The following is a 13,409-nucleotide window of genomic DNA, read 5'->3' as shown; positions in this document are numbered from 1 at the left end:
TTGGAGACAGACTCGGAAGGGCATTCACCTCTTTCCCCACTGTTCAGTTTGCCATTTGGCTCTCATCGGATCAATATAAATCTGATCATGTTAAAAATAGACCTTCTTGCTTTGTACATATTCCAACAGGTTCTCGTAAGCAGAGCTGTACAGGCCACTGGATTTGTCTGATTAGTTTTCAGTTTTAACTCCGCTGCCGGCTTTCACTAAAACATTCATCAGTCTCATGGTCCTGATGTTTCAGTGCCAAGTTTTAATGCTGAGACATTGTCTCCAGAAAGCCGGCTGTGAAATTGAAGGAAAGACTTATTAGCACATTGTTTAAATAAATGGCAAAAGAAATGAGACTCGGTAAGGCTAGAATAGGCATCCCTCCTCCATATGGCCTAATATCCTCTGAATGACCCTCACACAGAATGGACAATACAGTTGTAACTGCTTAACTTTCTGTCTCTCACTGAGCTGTGGGCGCCTGAAGGGCTGGGCCGTAGACTGTTCTTCATTGAATCAGAGTAATAGCAAGAATTAAATTTTACTTCTCCTTACTCTGTGCCAAGCACTTTTCTAATTATGCCGTTTATTTATTTATTTTTAAAAGATTTTATTTCTTTTTAGAGAGAGGAGAAGGGAAGGAGGAAAAGAGGGAGAGAAACATCGATGTGAGGAAGAGACATCAATCATTTGCCTCTTGCATGCGCTCCAACCAGGACCAAACCTGCAACCCAGGCAGTTCCCTGACCGGGAATTGAACCCATGACCTCTTGCTTTGCAGAACAACACCCAACCCATTGAGCCCCACCAGTCAGGACATTTTTCTCATCTTTTATACCTTGTGCTTATCATCACTCACACTTCTGGAAGAGGAAAGCGAAGTATTTACAACTTATGCAATAGAGTAAATCGTGGGGCTGGATTTAAAGGAGGTGGTGGAATCGGGGCCAGGCTTGTAGTCCCTCCACAGTAGGTTCTCATTCATCGTTCATTGCAGAACTGAAAGTATTCATGTAACTCTTAATGGTGCTGAGAATATTGCAAAAGGGCTTTTATTGATTCAAAACATAAATCATGAATACTTCTACACAACCAGAGGAAAATAAGGATATGTTATAAATAGGCATAAATAGGGTGGAGGGCTCCCCAGAGACAGCCAGGCCAGACGACCACTGCAATGCCAATCCCCTGCCAACCCACGCTTCTAGATGTCACTGATGTCCTGCTTTGCAGACTCAGAATTGTGACTCGGCACAGCCACAGAGCAAGTGGATGGTACGGTTACAGATTTGAGATCATACATCACAAAGCATAGTTAAAATGCCAAGTTTCTGGTCGCATCCTAAGGATTTTTCTCAGGAAATTAAAGTCATTCCTTTACTTTCTGGCCCATGTAATTTAGTGCACAGTGAAATGAAGATACTTTTTGAAGATGACTTCCGAGAAAGCTGTCAATTCTAGTAGAACTGGTGCGTGTGTCCCTTGGTCCAAGCAGAGATGAAGAACGCACAGATGTACCTGCCACTCAAAATCTTCTCTACGCTGAGATGCTTCAACACTTAGGTTTGGACGAAGAAACCAGCAACATCTGTTCTATGAGCCACTGGTAATATTCTAGTCAGACTTGGCAAAGCGAGTCTGACTTGGATTTTATTGGGTTATAAAGATTGGGCAGAATGTTTATACCCCTCCTGTGGTGGTGCTCTACTGAACTCATCCTCACCCCCCCAAGCTCACTATGCAATGAATTGCTAATGCATCAACCTGGAGAAGCTTCAAAAGAAAATGCAAACAATCGCACAGAAAATAGGACCTCCTGGCATATAGTGCCTACATCAAAACAAGATCACAGAGGACTCTAAAGATCCCAGCATCTTTTTGTTACATATTAGGAACAACGTACCCACAGTATAATCTAAAGTGATACGAAGAAAGCTCTAAGGCCACAGGACTTCACCATTTGGTTGACAAAATGCTCCCTCCACGCTCTAACAGTCAATGATTCTTTGAGATTATTTGTCAAGTGTGAGATCTTTATTTAATTTGCCTTTGTTTATTTATACAGCAAGTACTTATTAAATATGTATGATCTAGGGGCTAGGTTATGATAGAAATCAAGGAAAAGTCCTTGCCTTCTTGGATCCAGAGTTCATATAACAGAGTGAGCAATAAAGAAATAAATTTAAAGGGACCAAAAGACAACAGAGTGATGTGTCCCCAAGAAAAAGGCTGCTGTGATGAGAATGAGTATCAGAAGATTAGTTTAGATAAACGTCTCAGGGAAGGCCTCTATAAAGAAGTAACATTTGTGTTGAGATTTGAACATTAAGAATAAGCCAGGTATTTGCCTTTCAGCAATTTTATTCCAACATATGAAAAAGATAAATCATCTTATTTCTTCCATAGAAATGGAAATAGGAGAACGCTTTCAATAAGCAGTGCTTTTGAAATATCTCCTGAATTAATTTTCACCTGCGTGATATAAGGTTTTTAGAAGGGTGTTCAAAGGCCACACACATTCACAATTATTTCTGCCATTTTATATACTAAAATTTTTTCACACTTTAAAGTATTCCAATACATTGAAAATGAAGGCTTGCGAATAAAATGGATAAAATAGAATGTGAACTTAATTGGTTATGAATATAGAATAACTTTCGCATTCCTAAACATTCCATTTTACTCGTACTTTCTCTAATTTTAAGCAACAAGATTTTTGTATAAGTTTTGGAGATTCTGAAGGCTTGACCTGCCTTTCACTTTTATATTTCCCTGAGAAAACAGATGTGTGTTAGCAAAAATTACTGCTCTGAAGTATACACTAGGTTCTCAAATTATGTGAAATACTTTCATAAAAATGAATCTTCCAGATAATAAAGCGATTTTAAGTTAAACATCTTGTTACAATATATAATGGTTGTTGACTCAAAATTGTACATACCTGATTAGCAAGTGTATGTGGTGTTGTGTATGTGCATACAAAGCACATTGTATGTTTTTATCTTCTGTCACACAATATATATCAAAGAATCCAGCTTTCCCCTGATGAGTAGCCTAGTTTCACTAATGGATGTTTATTGTATCAGTCATTCAATGTCTTCTACATGACAGGCACCTTCTGGACACGAGAGGCTCAACAGTGACCAAAATACACATACGCATAAGTCTATGCCTCACCTTCTAGGGGGAATGCAGCTTTTGAAAGGTGGAATAACACAGTTTACTACTTTTAAACTCTTGGGTAGGTTGGGGTGTGAGGAGATAGAGTGAAAGTTGTAAGAAGGGATACAGAACTCCTGGACATGTGGCAATTGTGGGCGGGGGGGGGTGGAGGTGCAACAGAGGATGGGCGGATACGTGTTAATGAAAATACAACAAAATAAAATAATACAAAAATAAAATTAAGTATTTCTCATGATCTACCCCTATGACTTGAACAGAGTAGGTACATAATCAATGTACTAGGGATACATTTTCCATTGTTCTTATTGAACTTTTCTTTAGAAAATGTGTCTGGCTTGTTTAGAGTCAAGCTTTATTGGAATAGTGACTTTTGTTACAGGTCTGCCAATGCCTTTCCTTATTTTCCTATTCTACTCATCCTGTTTCTTTGCTAATAAAGTCTTAATGCAGCATAATAATAAATGAGGCTTTGTGTGATTCCAAAGCCAGAAGAGCAAAAGCTGAAGAGCAGATAAACAAATGGAGAGTATTGTTTTCACCTTTCTGAGGGTTAAGTGTTTGAGCATTTCATGCTCCCACTTCTAGGATCTCTACTTCTATTAGGTAGGCTTGGTTCTTACCTTGTTTTTCATTCTTTATGTGTGTGTGTGTGTGTGTGTGTGTGTGTGTGTCTTTTGTTTGTTTTTAATTCTTAATTCTATTAAAGATCATGTACTCAGTACATATTTAATGAGTTCTTACTATCTACTGTGTCACTAGAGATACAAAGTAGTAAGACACAGTCTCTATACTCAATAAGCTCGTAGTTTTGAAGGAGACAAACTGACAAATGATAAATATAGTGACAGAGACAGAGTGGTTGGAGGAAATTTAGGAAGAAGGTAGAGTCTTGTAAGAGTTTTTAATGGAAAGTAGAAGAAAGCCGAGAAGAAAGGATTGAAGACAGAGAGGGTAGCATAAAGAAAGGCAAAGAGGCCATCAATAGCATCCCCTGCCTTCAAAACGATCAGCAAGGCTCTGTGGATGAAGCAAGAATGGGAGGAAACGAAGATGGAGCCAGGCCATATGGATGTCGCATGGACCATGTCAAGAAGCTTGGACTTTTTCTAAGAAGAGAGTAAAATCGTCCAACTTGTTTTTTGTACCAGTCAATATGGCAGCCAGGATGTGCGCTGCAGCTGAGCCACTTGAGAACAAAAGCAGGAGGAAAGCTGACTGTGTACTTCAGCAGCTAAGGTAAGAGATGCTGAGGCCCCGAATAATGACACTTGAAAATATAAGGAAAACAATGCAACATGACTCATGGTAGAACGGTTGCAAGAAATGAGAAAATTGGAGTCATGTCTGTGGATGGCTTTATGGGGGAAAAATAAAAAGTGGGATATTTTCTACTAAAGATTAGAGTTAAGTATGGCAAGAGAAGGTCGTTAACATGACACACTTGCACAAGAAAATTTCTGGTTATCCTGGTTTTACATTATATAGAGGATTTTTAGCACAGAAGAATGTTTCCCATTTAAGCAAGCAAATTCTTAGTGTTCATTTTTATGCTTAGTTTTTTAGTTTTTTTCTAATGGCTTTCTATGTTCCCTTCATAACATTTTATTCTGGAATATTTACTCATCACTGCTTCTTTAAAATAAATCACTAGTTGTAGTGTGCCCTCTTATGTTTTGATCTATCTGAATTTCCTGGTACTATCTGTGGGGTTATCCTGTCCTCCATGCCATGGCCTGACCACCCTCCTCCGACTCCCTCCAAGCCTCTGAGAACCCCACCTGGTTCCAGGGTCCTGAGATAATGCCCCTCAGGGAAGGGGATTTGGATTTAACAGAAATTCTGAAATTCAACAGAGATAAAGCAAAGCATATAGACAGATTTCAAGACCAACCAACCAACAACATATTACTTTTTTTAAATACAAAAAAAGTTTGACTGATGTTTCCCAAAGCACAAAATTTATACATTTCTATTTGATTGAGGGCATAGTAGAGAAAATAAACTAATCATTAGCATGGCAGATATTTAGTTCCTTTTATCGCCAAAACACTTAACTGATATCAAGGTTTTTCAAAAAAGCGCAAAAACTATAAGTAACTTTTAGTGGGTGCAGAAAATTAAGAATGGTTAAAAATGGTAAGGCCATTAGTTGGAATGAAAACGTTTATTGAGCAGTTAATACATAGAACATGTACTAGAGATTTCAAGAAAAAATTATAATAAATGGCCTTTGCTTTTAAGGAACTTTGAAGACAAAAGTGGAGAAAACAACTGTGAATAAAAGTAGTGCTAACAGGCAGAATGGACAAGTAGCACGCTAGGTTTATGGACTCGGTGCACAATTGGGGTGCAGAAAAAAGAGTGATCAGATCCGGTCTGAAAAATCAGGAAGGTATAAATAAAATGTATAACTCAACGGGATTTTGCTAACACATGAGAGACATTTCTGGAAAACATCTGATGCAGGGGTGAGAAATTGTCACTGGTTTTTGCAGAAACAGCAAGTTGCACATTTGGCCCGAGGCTAGTTTGGAACATGCAGGGCACCGGGGAACAGGAAAACTGGAGCTTTCGCTGGGGTCAGGGCACAGAAGGGCTGGGAGGCGAGCCTAAGGTGATTTTATCTGGCTTACTTTGTAATGTAAAGACGGAAAGATTCAGAGCAGAGAAACGACCCGCTCATATCCATAAAAGAAGATAAACGTGGCATCGATGAAATTTTAAACGGTAGAGAAAACCAAAGGCTGCAAGGTAACTCGTTACAGGGCAGCTTAGTTCCTGTGAGGGGGGCGGGGTTGGGGGTGCGTACTGGGAAAGGAGACAGGGCACAGGCGTGGGGTGTTACCACAGTTAATGGATAGCATTTGGTAAATGTGCAGAGCAGAAAAAGTTTCAAAAAAGGACCCAAGTTTGATATTCCAAATGATCTGAGACAATGACTAAAACACTTAGAGAGATTCCGAAACACATAATGGTTCAGTGTTGAATGATTACATTGTCTTATTAAATAACTTACCACAGGTACGGGGGCCGGATGATATCATGGAGCTTTTAAGAAAATGGAGCATGTGGCAGAAACTTGGAGCTCAGATTTACAGAAAGTGTGCGATCAAAGAAACAAAAGAGAATAAATTCAGGAAGGCAGAATGTAAAATCAACGGCTCAGCAATGACTCAGCATTAGAGTCACCCCCAAAAGACTCAGAATGTGTGTTTAGTTAACAGTTTAAATGTTACCAACAAGGACTCAAAAGCAAAGGTTCTGCTGACTAACAGGTCATTGATAACTTCCAAGGAAACAGTTTTGGTAAAGAAGTGGAGATCAAACTACAGTGCAATCATTAGATCGGGAATCTTTTGAGAATGTTGGTAGTAAAAAAGAAAGAAAAAAGAGCAAAGCTGTGTAATAAATGTGAACAATAAAAAGAACGTTCTCTCAGTCTAGGGGTGACCTGAACGTTAGTGGCCAGGAGGGATATTTCTAGGGAAACACGGAAGAGGCACGTCAAAGAAGTGCTGGAATGAGATGATAAGAAATGAATTACTTGCCACAGGTTAAGTCACTCTGTGAGCAGAGTCCGGGGGTAAACAGAGAAAATGAACATGAACTTGGAAAGAGAGTAGAATTCAAAAAAATAAAGAAGCTATTATGTAAGAATGAGATAAGACAGTGGAAGATTGGAAAGATACGGACAATCAGAACACAAAAACGAATTTTAATAACTAGGGATATAGAAATATACAATTCTGAGAATTATAATTAAAACTATGTCCCAGTATTTTTTAACAAGTAAAAACATGTTTGTTGGAAAACATAAAAAAGAGTAAGATAAAAAAAAAAGAGGTCTTCTCATTTAATTCTGTTATTTCTTCTGAGAACTATTAAAGCACGGACTTGAGGATGTCCCATGAGAAGGAAAAACAGACAATATCGTGGCCTGAGGAGATTTAGGAGAATACACTTTACCTCTCTCAGAGGGTCATTGAGTTCGCTGAGAATATTTTCCTCATCAAAGATTTTGCCTTGGTATCTGTGTTCATAGTAATCATGAATCTTCTGACGCATGTCAGCTGGCAGCTTATGGAAGGACATGTATTGTTCCACTTGCTTGTACTGTAAGGGAAGGAAGAAAGAAAATGAGATCCCATTGTTAAGCGGAATGAGAAATCATCAGGTTACTTGGGGCTGTGTTCAATAACTCTTGAAAAACAGTAGCAAAGAGAAGGAATTCTTTAAGGGGAAGGAGCTAAGGTACTAGGCGGTCACGTCCCCAATCTAGGTCACGTACGGTAGAAGGTACTTATTTAGGTAAATGTTTCCTGTAATAAACTGAGATAGTATGGATAAATGTATGATAAGAGTTCAGAGTGATTTATGGGTAGAGCCCCAGAAAAGCCAGTGATGGGCTAAAACAGTATATAGTGACTATATATAAATAGATACATGATTTCGTTTTTGGCTGAGTTCCATAAGAAATATAATGTTGCTCTTTGCGTCTTCACCTGTAGAAAGCATCACGTAACCAGATCACACAAAAGGCTTTATCTTAGACCCTGTAGGAAAGGATCAGACCTCATCAACTCGCGAACGCAGAAGCAGGGCGCTTGGCAGCTGTTTGCACGTCGCAGACCCTGAGGAAGCTCAGACGCCTCCTTAGGTAGGAGATGGCACGCTGCAGTGGAGGGCTGAGGGGAGGAGGACGGTGACACCGGGTCGCGTACTTGCACAGCAGGAAGGTGACTGAGACACTTCAGTTCCTCTAACCCAGTAGTTCTGAAACTTGATTGGTTATAAAATTAGACGTGCGGTTGCCTTCCGGAACGCAGGTGGTCAGGCTTAACCCCAGACACCAAGTCCCTGAATGTCTGAGCCGCTGTGAACTCACGCACACACTCACAGACACGTGCAGAGACACCGCTGTTCTAGAGCACAGCAGGGTGACAGCTAGTGTCGGGGGCGTGCTAGGAGGTGCAGGGACTGAGCGGAAAGGAAAAAGGACTCATGGACCTGGACACTCCTGGTGACTGCTGGGGGCAGGGGGGTAAAAAAATCATTTCCCTTCAAGCAGGAACATAGCAGCGTGGATGTTGCCTGGGAGCTCATTGGGCGAGAAGCTCAGGCTTCATCCAGACCTATGAAACCAGAATCTACGTCTTAAAAGGGCCTCCGGGTGACCCAGCACATGTAAGTCTGAGAAATAGTCCTTTGATGTTTCAAAGACAGGCGATCATGAGGCCACACTTTGAAAAAATTAGTCAAAGCCCTCAACATTAGTTAGTTATCACCCATAATAAAATTGAGTCCATATAAAACAGTAAGTAATAAAACCAGATAAAGATACTGGGATAAGAGTCTTCCTTTAAACAAAACACATTTCATGTATTATCTAGGGAAAATTGTTTTCCTCAAATCTTCTTAATAACAGAGTTCTGACAGGAATATCTTAGTCTTCTTACTCCTTGTTCATAGTTTTTATAATTATAATCATAATTGATAACAGACATATCTAATGAGAAACAGCAACCCATTAAATTACATTTCTTCAGTTTTCCCTACATACTTCCTTTACATAGAACATTCATGTTGTTTCCATGTTCCCTTTGAGAGATTAGTGTCATCTCATGAAATGCAACTTTGTCATGAGATTTCTTTCATTTGGTCACCAGATTATCCCTTTAAAGTATTTAATGCCTGCAAGGATATCTATTTGTGTATCTATATCCATATCTACATCTGTATCTGTATCTGTATCTATCTATATCTACACCTACCTCTGTATCTATAGCTGAAGCATCTAGATTACTATTTAAGCATTTTTAATTCAGACATCGACATCGTCACTGTCATTGTGTATAAGTGGCTTCTAGTACGGACTTGAGAAGTATGGGGTTGATATTTTCTGAAGAGCTTTGGATTTGTATGCCACCTAACTACAATATGCTTTCTGGCTCATTCTGGAGACCTGGATGCGGTCTGCTTGGCCCCTCCTGCAGCCACTCCGTAGGAGAGAAGCTTCCACGGCCTTCCCTACAGACTGCTCTGTAGGATAAAGTTGTTTGCACCTGCTCTGGAAAAGCTCAATCTTCATCTCTACAGACACATCTGCATCTGACCTTTACTCTGCCAAAAAGAAGGCAGTGAATTATTTGATGTACTGTTTATGATCTAAAACTCCACTCATTATTTCTGTAGCATTAGGTGTTAAAGTAGCCTCTGCTTCCTTTTCTCAGCAAACTTTTTGCTCAAACACTGCTTGGAGTGGTGACAAATGTTAACCATAACCAGAATCTTGAGCTCTAGATTTCCCAGTTCTTTGTATGCATCATAGGCAGCGTTAGAATTTAGCCATATGTTACTCACTTGGGAGAAATCTGTGCTTGTGTGCAAAGGCCTACTCATCTAAAATAATCTTCTCTATGTCTGTGTCTGGGATTGGGAAAGTAATCCTTAATTAGCTAAAAACAAATATTACATAGAAAGCTATTTTATTCTTAAGGAAAGTTGGGGTTTGTTTAATCTAGTTCTTTTTCCTTACAAAATTCATTTCATCCCTTTAGACTTCAGTTTACTAACCTACAACAGAAGGGTATTAGGCCAGATGACCTCCCCTTTTTCCTTCAGAACAAAGTTCCATGAATATTTCTTGTCATTTACTCATCCTGAGTCAAGTTTGATTTTTGAGCCCATATTACACATTTTAGCCATTCATTGACTTACAGAAATCATTGATCTGAGAAATACTAATCGACCCCTGTGAGCTAATGGTTCTCAGAGTGTGGCTACCCAATACCAGCATCACCAGGGGATGAGTTAGAAATGCACATTTGTAGTCTCCTCCCCGGAACTACTGAATTAGAAACGGAATCACAAATGCTCAGCAGCCTGTGTCTTAACAGGCTCTTGATGCACTAAAATATCAGAGTCTCTTCTATATGCTAAGTAAGTACTGCGTTATCTTAGGACATACAGAAGCACTTTGAATGAGAGGGGGAGAAAAGAAATTCCCTTCTGACAAGTTCAGGTTGAGATGTCCACACACACTCTCATGCTTCTCTGCAGGTCAGTCCATCGGGGAGAAAATACACACCTCGTCAATGACTCAGGGGTCACTAAGGGAGATGTGGCAAACAAGGAGGGAAAAGATGAAAAGTAGAACCTAAGTTTTTAAAGCAGTTGAGTCATGGAGGGTGATCTAGTTAAGGGAATGACATTTGGCAGCAAGATGGGAGAGCAGAACCAGAAAAAAAAAAAAAAAAGATTAACATGATCCAAAGAAGGACGAAGTTTCTAAGAAAAGGGGTCCTGGGGCCTGGCCAGCGAATGTGGAAAGGAGGTAGTCATCTCCGCTAGAACAAGAGGAACAGCCTTCCGGTCCCAAGGCGTCACTTGGTACACTGAAGATGACTGGGAGGTGGGAATCGGAAGTTGTACTTTTCATTTTATTACAAGAGCAAAGTACATAAAAGTAAAAATTAGCAAGTTAAATCAAATGGGCCACGTAAAGCACTCCACGCGATCTGAACGTTCTCATTTCCCACCCGAGCCATTTCTTTCACCCACAGATGGTGATCTTACCTCACAGTTCAAAAGAACTCATGACTCATGGACGTGGACAACGGGGAGGGACATGATTGCGGGAGAAGGGGTGGGCTGGGTGGGGGGGAGCCATGGGGGAAAATGGGACAACTGTAATTGAAAAACCAAAAAAAAAAAAAGAACTCATTTAGAGAGATACCTATTTTTTCTTCTTTTCTCTTGTAACAATTGAGAAAGTATATTCTCTCTCTTTTGAAGTTTTTTTTTTTTTTTATGGTGTTTGAGTATCTCTCTCCTCAGGAAAAATACCCCATATGATAAAGTATCTATCTTATAGCTTCAACTTTCTCTCTACATATTGGTTCTAGCCAAATAGCTTTTAAACATACTCATTGTTCATTTAAAATAATTAATAATAACAATAATAATAATAATAATACTACAAACTCTTTTCCAGGCACTCAACTGACCAGTGTACTGATATTTCTCATTTAATCCTCACAACAACCGTATGAGATTGCTACCATTATCTTCACTTTACAGATGATGAAACTGAGGCACAGAGAATTTAAATAATGCGTATAAAGTCACACAGCTAATTAGAGTTGAAGCCAGGATTTGAACTGGGGTCATCTGGATCCAGTGTGTGTTCTTATTCACTACCTGATATTCCTATCTTCCAAAAAGTGGCTCTCAACTGAGCATAAGCATCCCCTCTATCTACCGCCCAAATTTTTTTCCTTCCCTTTCTCAACCAATTTCTTAAGAGTGGTCTATGGTCATTATCTCAGTGTCTACTGCTCATTAAAACGTTAAACATTGAATTACAGCTTCCATTCCTTCTACTTCATAATACTCATATTTAAATGATTTGTCAATGATCACCATGATAGATACATTGCAAAGATATTCCTATTTGGTATCTGAACTCTAGGAGCTGACCCTGCTGATGCTGCATGCAACCCCTCTGTCCTTGCAGCTGGGCCACCTCTGTTGGATAGTCCATCTCAGCTTCTCTGAGAGCTGAGAACCTTAGAAAACTTGCTCGGCTCAAGGTAGAGTTGCATGGATGTTTGGGGGTGGGGCGAGTATAGGTACTACTACCCAGGTAATGTTCAACCCATGAGGGACTTGAGTCTACAGATTTCTGTCATAGTTTCCCCTTCTACACAGAGGTTAGTCTAGAGGGCAGTAGCAACCTTTTTGCTCAAGGTTATTGGTAGGAACAAGTCCCCTTGGCCATATTGGAGAACAGCATAATCGAATACACTTCATGGGCTTTCCCTTCACCCCAGTCTTACTCTTCCTGTTCCCCATCCTGCTCTTGGAATTACTCCCCAATAAATCACTTACACCCAAGTCCTTTTCTTAGGCTGTTGTAGGAGAACCCAAATTAAGACAACATTACTGTCGATCCCTTTCTCCAAAAGCCATGGTAGCCCCTGGATTCTCCGTCCGTATGCCCTTCTGGTTTCCTCTTTCCTCTCTGGCTGCTTTTTGTAGTCTTATTTGTTGATGTATCTTCATATTTTGGTGTTTTTAAGGACTATACTCAAAGACTTAAAATTTTCTCCTCACGTATTTCCCTTGAGCAACCCTTTCTTCGTGTGACTTTAGTTACTATCAATATATCACCGATTTCTAATCAAGAACTCCAGCAGAGAACTGACTTCTGATCTCCAGATTCACACGTCCATCTTCCCCTTAAGCATCTACCTTGAAAACATGTCTCAAAGCACATCAAACACAACATGCTCCAGATTGAAATCAGCTCTCTTCCCCCCCCCCCAAATTTCCTATCCAACCAAAGCCAAAGCTGCACATCTCTCTCAGATGCCAGTCACTCTCTGTTTTCAATACATTTTACCTTATTCTCCATAAATGAACTGTATTGCCACTTGGGAGTCCATTTTTTATTGAATTTATTGGGGGTAATATTGGTTAATAAAATTATACAGGTTTCAGGCATACAATTCTACAATATGTCACCTGCAGAATTGGATTGTGTGCTTCCCACTCCATGTCAAGTCTCCTTCCATCACAGTTTCACGATACTTTCTCTGAGTATTTCCCCTACAACCTGGTTTGGCTCAAACTGTGATGTACATTCAAATAACACAGGGATCTTACTAATACCAAGATTCACATTCAGTCTGGGTAGTGATGGAACTGAGATCTGTCATTTCTATCAACATCCTCAATAATGTTTATGCTGGTTATCAGACACTCAGAGTCAAAAGATCTAGATTAAATTAGGTGGGACATTTATTCTACCCCCCCACCACCACCACACACACACATACACACCAAGCCCGCTCCCAGGCTCTTTTCCCACTATCATAATTGATTATTAAATTTTCTATGTTCTCAACTAGACCATAAACATGTTGATGCATATTTTCACTGTTGGGCCTCTATTTTCCAATACAGAAACTCGTGTACAGTAGGTATTCAATATGTGCTGGATTAGCTACGCATGTCCTAAAATATTCCTTTTTGTAGACTATATTGTTTAGTCTTGATGGGAACTCGAACTGAATTACATTTTTGAAGTACTACCAAATATGACATGAGACAGTTTTGTTTGATGAGACCAAATGTATGTAAAATATTTAACCTCCTTGACTTCTTTTTTTTAATTCTAATTTTACATTGCAGAGAAAAATCAAACACCTATTAATTGTGACAAAATGCTTCGT

The 13,409-nt window shown here is 39.6% G+C and overlaps 1 protein-coding gene across 1 annotated transcript in view; it reads right to left on the bottom strand.

Annotated features, from left to right (window-relative positions):
• The window catches only part of HCN1 (hyperpolarization activated cyclic nucleotide gated potassium channel 1), a 296,203-nt gene that overhangs the window by 44,103 nt on the left and 238,691 nt on the right, over positions 1 to 13,409 (bottom strand). The window contains exon 5 of the mRNA XM_090276130.1: positions 7,141 to 7,287. Within this exon, the coding sequence (XP_090132256.1) occupies positions 7,141 to 7,287 (147 nt within the window). The remainder of the gene's footprint in view (positions 1 to 7,140; positions 7,288 to 13,409) is intronic.

Source organism: Furipterus horrens, unplaced genomic scaffold (assembly GCF_987537825.1).
Source record: "Furipterus horrens unplaced genomic scaffold, mFurHor1.1.pri manual_scaffold_5, whole genome shotgun sequence".
Taxonomy (NCBI): domain Eukaryota; kingdom Metazoa; phylum Chordata; class Mammalia; order Chiroptera; family Furipteridae; genus Furipterus; species Furipterus horrens.
The sequence above is the reverse complement of the archived record's forward strand: the minus strand, read 5'-3'. Positions and strand labels throughout refer to the sequence as shown.